At 39.4% G+C, this 17,568-nt stretch overlaps 1 protein-coding gene across 2 annotated transcripts in view; it reads right to left on the reverse strand.

Annotated features, from left to right (window-relative positions):
* Nucleotides 1-17,568, reverse strand: part of WIF1 (Wnt inhibitory factor 1) — a 91,291-nt gene that overhangs the window by 10,025 nt on the left and 63,698 nt on the right. Inside the window, exons 6-9 of one of the 2 annotated variants that reach the window (XM_075598946.1) lie at nt 8,786-8,881; nt 6,665-6,760; nt 5,690-5,785; nt 5,180-5,275 (exon numbers count right to left, since the gene is read on the reverse strand). In XM_075598946.1, coding sequence (XP_075455061.1) covers nt 5,180-5,275; nt 5,690-5,785; nt 6,665-6,760; nt 8,786-8,881 — 384 coding nt within the window. The remainder of the gene's footprint in view (nt 1-5,179; nt 5,276-5,689; nt 5,786-6,664; nt 6,761-8,785; nt 8,882-17,568) is intronic. The other variant, XM_075598947.1, reaches the window with a different exon arrangement.

Raw genomic sequence — 17,568 nt, forward strand, 5'->3', positions numbered from 1 at the left:
CCGCGCCGTGGGCACCGCACCAGGAGGAGGCAACGGGTCAGGTGGCGCTACAGGAACAGGTAATGCCGTGACCGCAGGAGCAAGGGAGCGGGGAGGGTTAGAGCCGGGGCACAGGGGTGTGTGGGTACACGGGACCTACGGGGAACGCGCTGCGGCAATGGGAGAAGGGCAGGGGGAGTCACAGGAGATGGGAGAGAGGTACAGGGAATCTCCTGAGTCGTCACAGTTTAGGTGGAGACGGCAACAACAGAGGGTGGCTGTACCAGGGTAGCCTTTTTCTTTTCTTCCCGTTTTTTGGGGAGGAAGTACAGAAGTCGCTGCCAGAGCAGGGGGCCTCAGGGGGGACATGGGCCCTCTAGGGCCCCGCTGTGGCGGGCTCAGCAGAAGCGGGTGGGGTCAGGTGCTTCCAGGAATTCACACGTTGAGCATCTATGTGCATATGTTGTGAATCGTTATACTATACAAATGCTGCTCTTCATACCCCATACTGTGCTCAGAACAAAAGGCAAACCGGAAATACATAGACTAAACTTGAGGTTTCCATAAGCTCCATTAACTCAAATTTACAAACATACTTCTGGGTTCTGAAAATCACTCAAGCTTCCCGTTGTTAAGCTACAACTAGCAGTGTGTGTGTGTGTGTCTGTGTCTGTGTTGGTACTGTAAGTGTATGTGTCCCTTAAATATAATTGGTGAATTAAGTCCAAATCAATACGACTCTGGCACTGCTGCATCCTTCTTGTTACAAATGTAGCAGAGGATTTACTAAATGTATCTCAATAACTTGTAGCACCTGTCTTATCCGCAAACTCCCTGCAGATATGAAGTGCCCACGTAGACCTGTATGGGCTCAATTCTGTTAGGTCACCCTGTGCATATTTCTGATGTAATATTTCAGATGTACCATATAGTTCAATAAGACCACCCTTACATACTGTATCTTGGATCAACCCCTAGACTTCAAGGTCCGTTTTACATCTATTGACGCCAGTAGCAGAAACGTCACTTATCGGATTCCCCATAGACTTCAATTGGTGAATATACTGCAGTGTCTGTTTACCCGGCAGTCAGTTTTATCACTCTCCCTTATTTAACTGCCATTGGTTTCTCCTATATTATTGGGACTCAAGCAATGCTGCAGTGGTAGGCTGGTATAATAGGGTTAGACTGTACATATTACTGCACTCCTCCCTATAGAAGTTTGATGCTGGTAAAAAGATGGTCCCAACATATAGAAAGAGAGTATCAGATCAGCGCCAACGTCAAGGCATAACCGATCAGTGCAGATACCTGCATTCGGTTATGCCTTGACTTTGGCTACGGGGTTATAATGCTTTGGCCAAAGGGTTTAACTAAATAACCCTTATTCATGAGATTACTATTTTATTTTAGCCTAATTGGTAGGAGCGCAGGAATCGTTCTTTTTGTTTTTCTATAATAGGGTTAGGCTGGCAAGTCTCCTGTTTATACTGCTGCCTGCCAAATAAGGCTAAACAGGTACCTGCTTTTTCCGGTGCAATAGCTGCTACGGTGAAGTAGGAATCCTCTTTACTATTTGGATCACCCTTAGACTTTCCACACATACGGGCATCGATAGATTGAGAGCTGTGTCTCTGTATATTACTTCTGATGCATTATACTCGGTGATGCTCTGCAGATTGTTTTGTGTCAGGAAAAAATGCTGTGCAGCCTCATCTAGTGTTCAGTTCAATATTGAGGCTTTCCTCCTAATATAAATGGTATCTGTGTAGATTCTGTGCTCTTTTGGTCCTTCAAAGGCATCGTGATCTTTAAATCATTGCAGGCTGAATCCTTTGCTTTAACCAGGGATCAGATAGTAACCCCAATTAGTGGTACAAATGAAACAACTCAGTTTTGGCAGGATCTGATATCTATTACAGTTCCCAAGCATAACTTGCTTTGACAGTGAAGAATCATGAAGTATACACTAAATTAGAAAAGTATTACAATAAATAAACTATATTATCAAAAATGAATGTTATTAGTCTTATTAGGAATTTATTCCATTTTTTTAAGGTTGGGGGCGGGGACAGAGGGCGAGTAGCTTTTTGGGTCATTTGTCATGCCCTGTAAATGAGTCACACATCCTAAAATATATCCTTAAGACCAATCAGTCTAAGGGCCCTTATGATGAGAGGGGTACTAGTGTCAGACCCAACAAGATCAGAGCCCGCAACCTCTGCTATTCAGGGCAGCAGCTCTAGCTTTGAACTGAACAAGATGCTGGGAAACTCCACTGTCTCAGATGTGCTTATTTTAATGCACAAGGAACATTGAACTGCATGCAAAAAGTGGGAACGGTCAGCTTTTAAAGCAACACTACCACTTCCCCCCCTTCCTTTTTTTGTTCTTTTTTATATGTAATGCATGTGGCAATGTATCATTCTACATTCTTACCTAAGCTGGAAATTGTTTGGTGTTCCTGTTATAAATCTGTAAAAATCCTGATTGTGTGCCCAACCTAATGGCCGTCTTTCAGTTCTAACCTATCCCTCAGTCAGTGTAAATCAGAAGCTACAATGTATCTTTTTATATTACTATGGTAACATGATCTCTTTTTACAGTTTGCAGCTCAAATTGCTGGGAACATTGGCAACAAATTATTACAAACAGGAAGGTGTTGCAACAATCTTCCACTGCTTGGCACGTGGGCTAAAATCTGCTATAGAAATCAAGGACGCTTTAAAACTGATTAAAATGTAATTAAGAGGTGAATAGAAAAATCCCTTATCTAATACTACAGAACTGATTTATTTATTTTTAAAAAACATAAGATTTCACGTGTTTTGCTGCTTTAAAGGAAGCTAAGGGGGTGGGCTACAGGTGTAAGTAGTAAAGCTCAAAAGTATGCTGTGACAACACCTTTTTCCAACACCTGGTTTAGTTCAATGCTAGAGCTGCTGCACTGAATAGTAGAAATTGTGGGTTCTAAGCCTGTTGGGTCTGACACTAGTTTCCCCTTCATCACAAGGGTCCTCAGACGGATTGGGCTTAAGGATATATTTTAGGATGTGTGACTCATTTAAATATACTTTGTATAGACATTAGCATATCTCCCAGGGTACCTGAGGTGTATTCATTTTTCATCACAGACATCGCTTGCTAAATTTATTTGGAGGGAGGTTTGAAGGGACATACAGTATATACACAAATGCCAGCATTTGAAGTTTCTACGGCAACATTGATTCTCGGGCTCTTCTAAAGTAGAAACCTTGTTATGCTATTTCAATGTGTATATTATGACTCTCATGCCATGTCACTGTTTGTTCAACATACTTACAGATTTGGTAAACAGTTCTGTATCGTGCATGAATACATAAGCCTAGACCTCTTTGAAGATCTGTCACATCCCATAATAGTACCTATCATTATCTGCCAGCATCATCAGATTAAAAGCTTGCATTGGCAGGGAACCAAAACTTCTCTGCCAGTTCAAACGCCTGTGGTGGTCTAGCTCCTGTCATGCCAATCTCATGTAGGTAAAAGGACCCTCACTCTTAGCGTTCTCAATAACACTGGAAAATGAATGTCAGACAGTGAGGGGGCTTTTCTCAAAGTCTCCTGGCTGCAAAACGGGGCATAAAAACACCAGCAGATTTATAAAATACAAAAATCCTTTTTGAAAGCGATGTCATTTTGTCCTTTGATAAATGTTGCACAGTTTTTTTTAAGGAGAGTGAACTTAAGCGCAAATTAATATATAACAAACAATGAATGTGAAAATAAGTAAATAAGTGTGAGGCATTGGTGCAGCACCCACAAAGAAACAGTCCCCGTGCAAATAAGGGGTGCAAACAAAACAAAAACAATAGTGAATAAAGTGTATAAGAATAATGGCTTGCACTATATACTGTAGTAGGTGAATATCTGGATACTGGAATAAATCATATAGGAACTTACTGGATCCAAATCTCCATTTCTGCTAGTCCATGCAGATTGGATCCAATAGGTTCCTATATTCTATGCAGATTTGGATCCAGTAGGTTCCTATATGATTTATTCCCGCATCCAGATATTCACCTACTATATACTGTAAGCCATTATCCTTATACACTTTATTCACTATTGGTTTTGTTTGCACCCCTTATTTGCTATTTTTACAGGGTTTTTTTTAAATCAATTTTTCCCAATTGATGTTATCTGCCGAGATGGACATCGAGGAGCCATGTTAAATGACTTTAAATGCTTTTCTAATTGGGGTGGCAAAGCAAAGAATGAAAGAAAGATCAATCTGATGCCAAGGGCCAACTCACAATGTCTGGTGACTCTCTACCGTAAACACACTGAATTAAAGAATGTAATCCAAATTAACGCCACTCGTTATTGGAGACTGTTCCTTTCTCAGTTTAATTACACATTTTCTTCACTCCTTCAGTCTTTCCTATTCTCCTACTCACACCACCTCTTTTGGTCACTGGTATAAATTCATATGCATGCTACAGTACAGTACTTAACATAAGTCCAGACAAGGCTAAACTTTACCCATGCACCCAACACATTTTAGTTGCGTTCTGGTAGATTTAAAGCAATTAAATTAGCTGGTTGCTCCTAAAACATGACCTGGGTTGAGGTGCCCCAAGGAGAGGATTAAGAAACATGGAACAATGTTCAAGGGTTGTGAATCAGCAACAGTAGACCTGAGGTGGTGTTTTGGAATGTGTGTTGAACAGAGCCTTTAATATCACAAGTCTGGATATCATATATTCTCATTCATCATACAGGGAAAGGCCAGGGGTGCTCATATTAATGGGCACTGCCAGATACTGAACCACATCCCTACTGAAAGAGAAATATCTCCTCACAATGTGTTTAAAAGCATTAAAAGCCATTCTGTATACTGTACACTCTACAAACCAACTCTGTTCCTTTAGTGAAGAAACTACAAATCAATTTTCCCACATGAACTTTAGAGTATGTTATAAAATGCAGTTCCTAATGCTTTCAGCTGTGGGAACTAAACCACTGATTTAGATATGCTCGTACAGTAGCCATGTTAGTAAGTTATCCTTGTGTGTGGCTCAAAGAAATCAAAAGACAGTAATTAATCCAGGGGAGTATTACATTACTTTGAGGTCTGTATGGTTTTAGATAGATTAAAGCAGGCATAAACCTTGGACTAGATCCATTTGAGATTTGTAAAGCTTTTGTTCTCACTTACTTTTGTTACAGTATCTTCCATGCCATCCTTCTTTGCATTGGCATTTATTGGGTTCAATGCAGGTCCCATGTGATCCACAAGTAGGTTCACACACAGCTGCAAGCAAAAAAGGGCAAACTTAGCTTCCATATTTCTGCATTAAACAGCACCAGATTCATTTTGATACTTATAAAAAAAAATATGTTACAAGCTTTAGTATGCTGCTGAAATATATTACAATGCTGCTGAGCTTGTATTTGAGGGGATTCATTTAATAGGGATTTTACAAAGTGACATTTTTTTCCAGTTTAACAGGAGGTAGTTCTGGTGCCTTGTAAAAAGTAGATAAAGAATACGTTTACTCTGAAAGACTTCTAGCTCTAAATGTGTGCTTTTTGTAATGCCATATAATTAAACCATTAAAATAAAGTATACAGTGTGTATTTATTTTGTAGCAGTTGACTAGTTATGCAGTAATATTTCTTTGATATATTTTCATCTGAACAAAGAAGGAGCAGCCGTAATACTTACGTTTGGAACAGAGATCTCCTTGGTAGCCCTTGGAGCACTTGCATTTATTTTTACCACTGCATTTCCCCCCATTTCTGCATGGCTGAAGGCATTTACCTAAAGGCAACCCACAAATATATTCACTCTAATGTTCCATTGCATGTCATTTGTTAAGTTACTGAGGCAACAGGTCTTATCTTAAAGAAATTATGATTAAATGATTCAAATAAACATCAACTATTCTTGCCCCAAGAAAACGGGGAATTCCACTCCAAACACTGGTGTGTATTTGAATGCATTTATTTTCATTTCTTTGAACGAAGACTTGTTGCCATGTGCCACACACATTGAAGGTACGTTGTTTATTTTTGGGAGGGAAGAGACGTCTTGCTTTCAGCAGCCTGAATTTTTACTGTGCATAATTATTCTATGCTGCTGATTATTCCGACACAACTCCTACTTCAACCAAGGAAACTTTTCCCTTTAGATCAGGAATAAGTGTGCTAACTGTACGACTTATTTAATGAAACTGCCATCAGATTATATATATATATATATATATATATATATATATATATATATATATATATATATTCCATCCCTGTTAGACATGCAATTTTTACAGGGAAGATTGTGTTTTGCATCTACCTTTTACAGGCGAAATGAAATACACCGTCCAACAATCAATACCACAATATTTATATCAGCTGAGTGAGAGAACCATTTTTGTGAGATTGATTACTGGCAGCACAGCTGACAAGAATATGTGTGCACATCTCCCTGCTTCAAACACCGCCCCTTACACTGGCATGTGTGAAACGCTTTGATGCCAAACCTCAGAAAATTGAAAGTTCTTTTGATCTTAGTGGGGGGAAAAAAAGCCTTCAAGTTACTGTGGGGCTAGAAAGCAATGCTTTAAAACTTACACAGACACATGCCACCTGATCTCCGAATTGGTCAAGTGAACAAATAACATTAAGTAATGTGGATACTCACTTGTTTCGCACTGGTCTCCCTCAAAACCTGTTGGGCAGATGCACTTTACTGGATAGAAGCAGGTTCCACCATTGAGACAGTTTGCTGTACAGTTTGCTGCACGCACAAATAATAACAAGAGGGTTGTTTTAAGCCACTAAGCTGTATATTGAGGATTCTACCATTTTTCTGTATGTATTTGTTATATAATTATATTATTTTGACCTTGTACACTGTATCTGTCTTGCAAACATAGTTAAACATAAGGAAATACTGATATATATATAGACACACATACAGTAAAAAGGATTTGTGAGCAGAGAATCTTTGCCCTGAGGAGCTGACGGCTTTAGTTGTAAGTCTATAGACGAGTGGTTTTCAATTTTTGTTTTTGTGGTTAGGAACCTATAATTATATTGTAAAATTCTTTGGGACCCAAACCCTCTCTAATAGCACGTTTGAGATCAGCTGCATTGTAAGGAACCCCAACCCTCTCTAATAGTGCGTCTGAGATCAGATGCATTGTAAGGAACCCCAACCCTCTCTAATAGCACGTCTGAGATCAGATGCATTGTAAGGAACCCCAAACCTCTCTAATAGCGCGTCTGAGATCAGATGCATTGTAAGGAATCCCCAACCCTCTCTAATAGTGTGTCTGAGATCAGATGCATTGTAAGGAATCCCCAACCCTCTCTAATAGTGTGTCGGATATCAGATGCATTGTAAGGAACCCCAACCCTCTCTAATAGCGCGTCTGTGATCAAATGCATTGTAAGGAACCCCAACCCTCTCTAATAGCACGTCTGAGATCAGATGCATTGTAAGGAACCCCAACCCTCTGTAATAGTGTGTCTGAGATCAGATGCATTGTAAGGAATCCCCAACCCTCTCTAATAGTGTGTCGGATATCAGATGCATTGTAAGGAACCCCAACCCTCTCTAATAGTGTGTCTGAGATCAGATGCATTGTAAGGAACCCCAACCCTCTCTAATAGTGTGTCGGATATCAGATGTATTGTAAAGCGTTCTGTATTTGGTACAGTTTTCAAATGACCTGAAGATTGCAGGGAACCCTTTAGTGATGCACAAAGAACCCAGGGCTTTGTAGGAACTGATGCTAGACAGTAGACGTGCATAGGGGATGCAAGTGTCCATAATCCTCAGTGAGTAATAGTGTAATTGGTAAGAGGTCGGTATAATAATTCGTGTTTTCTTGTATTCTGAAATTCTTCACTGAAATGCTTGGTTTTCAGTTGTTAAGCATTGATTCTTTGGAAACGTTTACATTGTAATGGTTGAAAATATTGACCTCTAAAAGATATTTAATTTCAACTATCTATGTTTTTAGGAAGTTTACCTTCAGGCCCATGTGGTAATGATCACCTATTTTGTGGTGTGTGTGTGTGTGTGTGTGTGTGTGTGTGTGTGTGTATACAGTATATAGCCAAAAAAACCCAAAATTTTCAATATTATTTCCTCAATACTCCTAATTTGGGGGGGGGGGGGCTAATCTGAGCAGGGTGGAGCCGTTTGCTCTGGCAGAACTAGTGCTTTGTGGTGAATAATCTTTTAAGTGCAAATATATTCTAAAACAACTAAAATATATAAGGTTATGCACCGTAAAAATCATTGCATGTAACAGGTAAACCGCTGTCATAGGATATATTTCTGTGGGTCATGAACATGACCTGCAATATTATTAATGAGCCATGGGGACAAAAAGGAAAGATCTTTTTGTTCACAGATGCATCAGATTCAATCCTAGTCACCCCAGCGTACATCTGCGTTGCCCCAAAGGTGCACAGTCTTTGGCGCAGCTGAAGGGCAGCCAAAGGGTGTGAGCCGTTTGCTGCCGTTCGCTGATGTGGGTTGATGTTAAAGTGGTGTTAAAGCTGCTCTATTTCCATCTGAAACTCATAAGCCCTTTATCCCCTGTACCCAATTTTCCAACTCTATCTGTCCATGAAATGTCTGTGAATTCACTGTATAACCCTGTTCTTTTAATGTAACCATGTATTTTTTATAACTCTGTGCCCAGGACATACTTGAAAACGAGAGGTAACTCTCAATGTATTACTTCCTGGTAAAACATTTTTATAAATAAAAATAAAAAATATAGCTAATGTCTTCCAATATTGGTACCTTTATCACAGTTGATGCCATAATAGCCAGGTGGACAGATGCACAATCCAGGAGTGACACATAGTCCACCATTCGTACACCGTGGCATGCAGAGAGCTACAGCAGGACAATGGAAAGAGAACACAGCAATGCAGTTGTCTTCATATCTGTGTCTCTTTAATACAATCTACACACACACACCTTGTAAACTCAAACCCTCACTTATGAGAGAAGAACAGATAACTATCTAACTGTATGATTTGTCATGTTGGATGTAGCATTGGGGTTCTCTGTCTTTTGTTCTTCTTTAATACTATATGGAAGCACAAGCATGGATGCTCCAGTCAACAGGCACAAAGATGCTGCAGGCCCCTAATGCAGCAATGTTAATTGCTTTAACCTCCCTTTCCCTCCCTGCATGCTCCCCTTCCATAATACTTCTAAATGAGCACTGTCAACCACTTACAGTAACTGCTACAGACTACCCTCTCTGAAACTGGATGGCCAACAGTGCACAGTAAGACTTCATACTGTAGGTGTTCGTTCATATCCCTGCAAAGCAGCAGTCATGTCTTCATTGTATGACCTAACCCAGGGGGTGTGCCAGTTTAAAAAAACATGTATTATTCACACACTGGGAGACCCTTTGAGAGAAATACAAACATAGAGAGAGGGAGAGAGGAAGCGAGTGCAGACCCCTGCATCACTTCATTTTATTCACCCCCCTCTGAATCTGACAAAGAGAGTGCGATGTTAATTACACAGCTGTCTGAATTGATGTTTTGGTTTGCAGCAGATTTATGAGAACCTCTGAATGTAAGAGGATTATGACTCATTCATATCTGTGCCAATCTTTAAAGAGTTAAGTGGTGCCATCTGGGGATAACTTCAGGGCCATCTTTTTAATTTAATCCAGTTTCTCTTCCCATCAGGAATTTAAAAGAGCCTGAACATCTCAGAATGACAAGAATGCTCAATGTCTTGCCATGCTGGGAAAGGTAGTGCATTGAACTTGGATAGTACTGTAAATGCTGAGGTACCTTTCCTTCCTAACAGGGTTGCTTCTATAACGTTGTCATTGTTAGATTGTATCCGACATGCCCCTATGCAAACACACAAGCTGCATTTTTTTGCAACCACTGTTATTGGAAACTGTCTAGCAATGTTATAAAAAGGGGTTGCTTTTGGCCAGCACATTGTTTCTTACTCAATCCAGTTTTTTTGTTGACAATAACAAATGACAAAACATGGGTTTGCCTTTCCAAATTTCTTTTCTTTTTTTAATCAAATATCTTCAAGCCACAGATATTGAGACAGTTCAGAATCATCCGCAAGAGACAGAAAAGATGTGGTTATAAATAGAAGGAAAAAAACAAGATTGAGGGAACATGAAAAATTGGTATTGGTATAATGGAGATCAGGGTAAAAGCGTGACCATAAGAAACAAGTGAATGTGATGAATAGTGCAGTTGTTAGGTACTGAAACTAGTCATAACGCTGCTTCTATACTAATGCTTTATCATTAATTTAACAGATAACCCTATCAAGTGTCAAAGTGGAATGGTACAGTAGTTGGTATTACTGAGTTAATATTGGTTCCATTGCATACCTGAACTTTCACATCTTTCTTAAAATAATGACCACTACCTTTCTGTATAGCATAAGTATAACATGACGTAGAAAGAAAGAACATTGATGGCAGATACAGATGCAGCGGCCATTATTTTAACAAATCACGTGGTGTATACCTCAGAATACCCACGTCATGGCGCGCGATTTCTTCCAACCGTACCGCCTTAAGAAGCGAGTGTAGACGAGTGCAGAAAATGGCATTTTAGTTTTGTGGCTTTTAAACACCTGAAATTGACACAGTAGCACAGTACTGTACACATTACAATTCCATAATGTCATTGCATTTAATTGCACACAATCCATGAAATTCAAACAAAACAACCGCGATAAACACGTGTGCCTGGGGCGATTGGCCGCGTTAATGCCGCGTGGAATACAGCAGCGCACACGAAAACGGTGCTGTGATTTGTTAAAATAATGGCCGCTGCAACTGTAAGAACCACTTCTCCTACTTGGTGTACTAAGTCTGCTATCCATTGTGAAACCTTAGATCCTTTGGTTTCTTTAATATTTAGGATAACGTGTCTATTCATTCCTAGCATTTTTGTATTTCCTTACAGAGTCTGTACTACCTCTGATTGGAGACTATACCAGAAATTCACCACTCTTTACAAAAATTATATCAAACGATATTTGCTCTCGTGTTAAAGCATTGTGCTGTTCTGCAATAATAAACAGTCTTACCAATGATTTTAAAGACCATTTGACCAATACTAACCACATGTATTATGAGGCTCCCAACAATTATCTATTGCATGACAAGCTTAGCTCTGTGCCATTTCAGAAGTAGCTCATTGTATGGCTCAAAAGTAGGACTTTGCATTCTGGTCAAAAGCTACTCACACTGTAAATGGCGTTCCGAGCTTGAAATTGTATTAAGTGATGTTAAGGGTGATATTACAACCATATGAGTGCCGGAGTGCCGCGGCAGCAGAGTGCCACAGCCCCTCAGGCACTCTGTGATCACTCAGTCACTGATGATGGAACGGAAGAGAAGTCCACTCCTCTTCTTGTTAGACCGTGTTCTACACTCCACAGGAGTGCCGAAAGCAATCTCCCCATCAAAAACGAGGAAGTAGTTTATGACGTAGCTACCATGCCATGGAGCCCCTAGATTGCCAGATCCCATGACGTAGTGGCTACGTTTCTGAGCACTCTAAGGGTTAAACCTAGCCTCATGTTTAGTAGTATGGCATCCCAATCCAAAAGAAGAGATGTGCTACAGATTAGGCTTCTTTTATTTATTTAATTTTTTTATTAAATGATTCTTTATTGTAGATTGACATAAACATTGAAACAAAGCATCATATAAAGAAAAATGCATGCCTACTGTACATTGTTTACATGGAAAGCCACACAATATATTGATTCCAAATATTTAAATTTTCTGTCAGATCTGTGAGGCCTGACTTCTTACACATTTTCTCGTATATATATATTTTTTCTCTTTATAGAAGATTATAAAATAAAAGATAAAACCATAAACATACCAACATTAAAACAAAATTTTAAACAAAACAGTGATGGCTTCTAAGGGGTTTACAGACCATGGTAGGAACAGGGACATGCATTAATCCAAGCAGATAAACATAAGCAAAAGACCAAAACCATCATTGACCCAACTCCTGAGCAGCCGTAGTTTGAATTTGTACAATTATTGTAAATCAGGACTGTATACAGCCTCCATCTAGATAGTTGTTTAGCGCCCTTGACCCAGAACCTTGCATTTGTCGATCACTTCCTGTAAATGCAATCCATCTATGGATTAATTATTCTCTGTTAGGCACATTTTCATAGTATACTTCCCATCTGAACATAGTTATTGATCTATTCGTTTGTGTTGTCAATTGAGAAATGGAGCAGGAGCTGGATCTAATCCAACAGTCCATAATACACATTTTTTTGCCGAAAGAAGAATGAGATCTATCAAGGTTTGGTCTGGGTTTGGACGAGTAAACCAGGGGGTCATGACCCCAAACAAAAAGGGCCTATAATCTGTATTTATCTTCCTGTTAACAGCCTGCTCAGTAGTTGGGTGATTTTATCCAGAAATATCTGATTTTGCCACAGTCCCATATACAATGCAAAAACTTGACATCAACACATCCACATTTAGGGCAGTTGCTGGATAGTTGCTGGATATCTTGTCTAAAAATGTTTCATTGTGCCGGGCTAATCCACATTTAAGGGCAGTTGCTGGATATCTTGTCTAAAAATGTTTCATTGTGCCGGGCTAATATAGGCTCTGTTGAGAATCTTAAATTGCATTTCATGCAAATGTGCTGCTGGAGTTGCTCTCCTCAGCCTATTAAATGACTGCAAAATTAAATTCCAGTCTGGGAAATCTCTCGTCCAATTGGCTATGAGGCCCTCCCAAATTATTAGATCTCCTCAACTTCTGAGAAGTTTATATACTGTATGTGTCGAATTTTAAATTTAAATAAGGGATCTGGTTTAAATTTTTTTAAAAAAAATCTATACTTCCACATTCAAAAACCTTAGACCAGAGGTGCGCAAACTTACCATCATGCGCCCCCCTTTCCCTCTCCCCTCCGGCTTGCGCCTTCCCCCCTCTCTGCACGGCTCCAGCATCATTTGATGCCGGTTGCCATGGAGACGCGTAGTTGGAACCAAGGTAAGATAAGAATTTATAGAGGCATCACACGATCCCTGGCATTTATTTTAAGCGCGGGGCCTCTGTAACAGCTACACCCCCCTCCCCGGCAGAGAATCTAGCGCCCACCACTTTGCGCACCCCTGCCTTAGACTGATAATAGAAATATATAGTGTTTAAGTTGCATATTTGCCAAAAAAATTGCCTGCAGGAATATTTAACTCTATCTGTGCTTCCTGAAAGGAAAGCACTGCGCCCCTCTCTACTGTATACTATAGAATTGATACAGTTTACATAACCCCATAGATTCCCATTCTCTAAAAACTACATTCGTTGCCCACCTGGAAATCTGGATTTCCTACTAATGGTAAGTATTTTATCAGTGCTTTGGGTTCCTTTAAAAGGCACAGGAGTTTCTTGCAAGCTGTCCTTGTGTCTCCGAACAATATATTGTTTCTAACTGCTTCTGGTATACTTTGATCTCAAATTTGTGTAAGGGATGATACGGCTATTGGAGCAGCAATATCTCTCTCTATCACAGGGAGCACCAAAGCGTGCATGTTCATTAGCCATTCTCTTGCTATTTTGAACAGAGATATAGAATTAAACTTTGAGGTCTGGGGAGGGAACAACCTCCTGTATCTTTATGTAATTTCAGTTTTGCCAGACTGATTCTATGTTTCTTACCTCCCCAAATAAAACTTGATATCTCTCTATTAAATTGTTGTGAATATCTTTTTCTTAGTATTAGTGGTAACATATACTGGACACCTAACAAGCTCCTATTGAACCCCCAAAATAACCACAACATATATATAAGCATATGAGTGTCACAGAGGAGTGCTACTGAGCATGGCAATATATATTTAAAACCAGAGACAGCACATAAAACACAGACAAAGCTCAGTTTTATAGATATTTATACATATATATTTAGGCACTGTACCGTGTATGATTTTCACTGGATGTGCTAAAACTGAGCTTTGTCTGTGTTTTATGTGCTGTCTCTGGTTTTAAATATTAGTGGTAACATCCTTATTAAATAATACATTCTTGGAATACCTGTCATTTTTAAGACCTATCCGCCCAAGCATACTTAGTGGCAAAGTTTTCCAAATACTGAGATATTTGCATAGTTTGGCTATACCAGCACTAATATAAATATCATATATATTTTTTTAGATTTGACTGGATCAATATTCCCAGGTATTTTATACTGCTAGCTGCTATTATAAAAGGGCATTTTTCTTGCCATATCTGTGTTTTGTTTATTCCAATGTTTATTCCAATTTTGTAATATTTATTTTTTTAGCCGGAAAATTGATCAAAAATATCTAACGTCTCCAGAATAACAGGGAAGGCGATTTTGGGTCTGTTAATGAACAATAAAGTGTCGTCCGCATAAATGGCAATCCTAATCTCAGTCTTCCCTATCCTAAACCCTAATCCCAATTTTTGACAACTTCTCAAATAGATAGAAGGGTTCCAGGGTGATGGCAAACAGTAGAGGAGATATAGAGGGCAACCCTGTCTAATCCCTATCTTGAAATCGAATATTTGTGAAGTGAAGGTGCCCGCAAAAACCCTAGCTCTTGAGGTGGTATAAATCCCTTTTAATAACATTCTCAAATTCACCCACAATCCCACATTTCTGTAACGTGGTATATAAATGATCCCACACTACCATATCAAAGGCCTTCTCAGCATCCAGACTGAGAAGGCATGGGGACACTTTAGTCATGTTATTTTGTACCTGTTGGATCACAGCCAACACTTTCCTAATATTTGAAGTAGGGTTTCTTCCGCATATCAACCCAGTTTGGTCTGGGAATATTACAGATGGTAGATAGACCTTTAATTTTTTGGCCAGAACTTTTGCATATAATTTATAATGAATGTTTAGTAACGAAATTGGTCTATATGAGGCCACATCAACTGGGCTTCTGCCCGCCTTATGAATTACTTTGATATCTGTCTGCATTAAGCTACTAGGGCATTCATCACCATTTAATAAACAGTTGAATAGTCTCATTAAAGGGTCTACCACATTCTCACCCAGTGTCTTATAGAATTCAGCTGCAAAACCATCTGGCCCTGGAGCTTTTAAACATTTTATGGTATTGATTGCCTTTTGAACCTCAGTTTCCTGGATTGTATTATTCAAATCTGCTCGTGCTTGATCTGAGATTTTTTGGGGCAAGATTTTACTCCAAAAAGTCTCCTTATTTTGGGAGGAAATACTTTTTTGGGGAATAATTGTCCTAATAAAAAATTCTCATTGTTTGGCTATATCCTCTGGAGAGGTGAAAACTTTCCTAAGTTTCTATCTCTTATTGAACTAATGAGGTTCTGCGGTCTGGAGCCTCTAACTAGGTTGGCCAGGAGTCTCCCAGATGTCAAATAACTAAGGTTGGCATCTTCTCTTTCCTGGACTATCAATTCAAATTCCTAATTTTTTAATATAAAAATGTGTTTATGGGTAGGTGAGGGATTTGTTTTGTATTCATTGTATGCTTTAGTTAGGTTTTCATTTGCTAGTATGAATTTCTTGTTAAGCGTTCTATTGCATCTTATGGAGAAGCCAATGATTTCACCCCTCATCACTGCCTTCCCTGTTTCCCAAAACAAGACTGGGTTATTCTATGTGTTGTTTATTGTTGTCAGCATAGGCCTTCAATGTTTCCACTAGAAAATCCCGAAAATATGGTCTACTGGTTAGTATACTCAGGAATCTCCATACCCTCTGCGTTGGCAGCTTCTTCCCTACTTCGAGGTCTATGCATATTGGGGTATGATCTGATAGTACTATATTCTCAATGTGTGTGGATTTGACCCTTGGAAGCAAGTTAACCCCCCACCATCAAATAATATATACGTGAGAAAAAATCATGTGTACCTGAAAAATGAGTATTCCCTATTCAGGGGATGAAGAGTCCTCCAAGCATCAACCAGCCTCAGAGATTTCTTAATATACATCAAATCGAGTGGTAAATATGGTTTTAGTTTCTATCTTTTGCCCTTTCCCTAGTGCGACAGACCTACAGGTAGCCGTTATCCAATTGTCTGTTACATTGAAATCCCTTCCTAAAATAATTTACGAGTTCTCTTCCATCCCCACTTCATTTATGATATCCAGAAAAAACTCTTTAGAGTAGACATTGGGGGCATAGATATTACATAGCAATATGGGGCTGTTCTCTAGGACAAAATTAACTAGCAAAAATCTACCCTCGGGGTCGAGTGTACTGTTCAATATCTTCAAGTTAAAATTTATCCTAAACAGAATGGCAGTACCTCTTTTCTTACTATTATAGTGAGCTGCAATGCACTCTCCAACCCACCCTCTTTTTAATTTGTCATATTCTAATTTAGTTACACTGGCGACACACTTTATTCGAGCTCGGCTAGTCCCACGAATTCGGGTATACCCGGGTGTATTGAGGTTTGTGACTGTTTTCTGCCCGAGTATATTGGGTTATTTTCCAGGCAGGGATTGAAGCATTTTATTCCCGCTGGCTGCAATACTGCACAGTATATATATATATACTGCATTACAATTTATGAATTTATGCCATCTGGTAGACACGCGAAGCATTGCAGCCTATTAAATCCTAATCATTATCATTTAACAGATCAGCTGCCCGTCAGCCAGGCATGAACCCAGGCTGGGAAGGCAAACGCAACGGGGCTTGTCAGAGGTGAGGAGCGGCACATTCCAGGTATCTGCCAGGTACATACTGGGTATTTGCTCGAATAAAGTGTGTCGGTGCAGTATATACGTCTCCTATAAGAAAACAATATCTGCCTTCAATTGATTCAAATGTGATAGTATTTTTGCCCTTTTAATGGGGAAATTTATCCCTCGAACATTCCATGAGACCAGTTTTACCATAACATCGTCTGAATTGGGATTAGGTACCTAAATACCCATAAGTATGATCATTGTGTCTGATCATCTCTGTCCCATTTCCCATCCATTCTAGTAGTACCCTATTAGCCAAGATTATATTAACCACCCCAATTGCCATCAGAAAGTTTAGAACCGTCAAACAAACTCTGAGGCTCAAGCGAACCTCGATAACTTTCTTAACTCGCATTTTAAATAACATAGAAAAATCGAATAGAGTGTTGGGCCTGGGGGTGCTCCTCCAACTTGATTTTTTTTTTCTAACCGTATATAAAGCAAATAATATTACTATATCAACCTACATCTACACAGGATGTGTTATACTAAGGAAAAATAAAGATTAAGATGTTCACAGATATCAAAATGACCATTGATTGATATGATCATAACCCTCTGGGCCAATAATATATAACAGTGCAGATCAGAAATTGCGGTCTCTCCCATGGAACCATCCTCTCCTGACAGACATTTCTAGAGTCATAGGGGTTTACCCATAGTCTCCGTACTTGTCCTGTCAGGAAAGCTTCTGCATCTTTGGGAGTGTCAAAAATGTCCACCCCTTCCTGGGTGAAAAGCTTTAACTTCGCTGGATAGGCCAGGGTAAATCCACGACCTTGCTTGAACAAATCTGAGCATATTTTGCTGAACTCC

This window comes from Ascaphus truei, chromosome 5 (assembly GCF_040206685.1).
Source record: "Ascaphus truei isolate aAscTru1 chromosome 5, aAscTru1.hap1, whole genome shotgun sequence".
Classification (NCBI taxonomy): domain Eukaryota; kingdom Metazoa; phylum Chordata; class Amphibia; order Anura; family Ascaphidae; genus Ascaphus; species Ascaphus truei.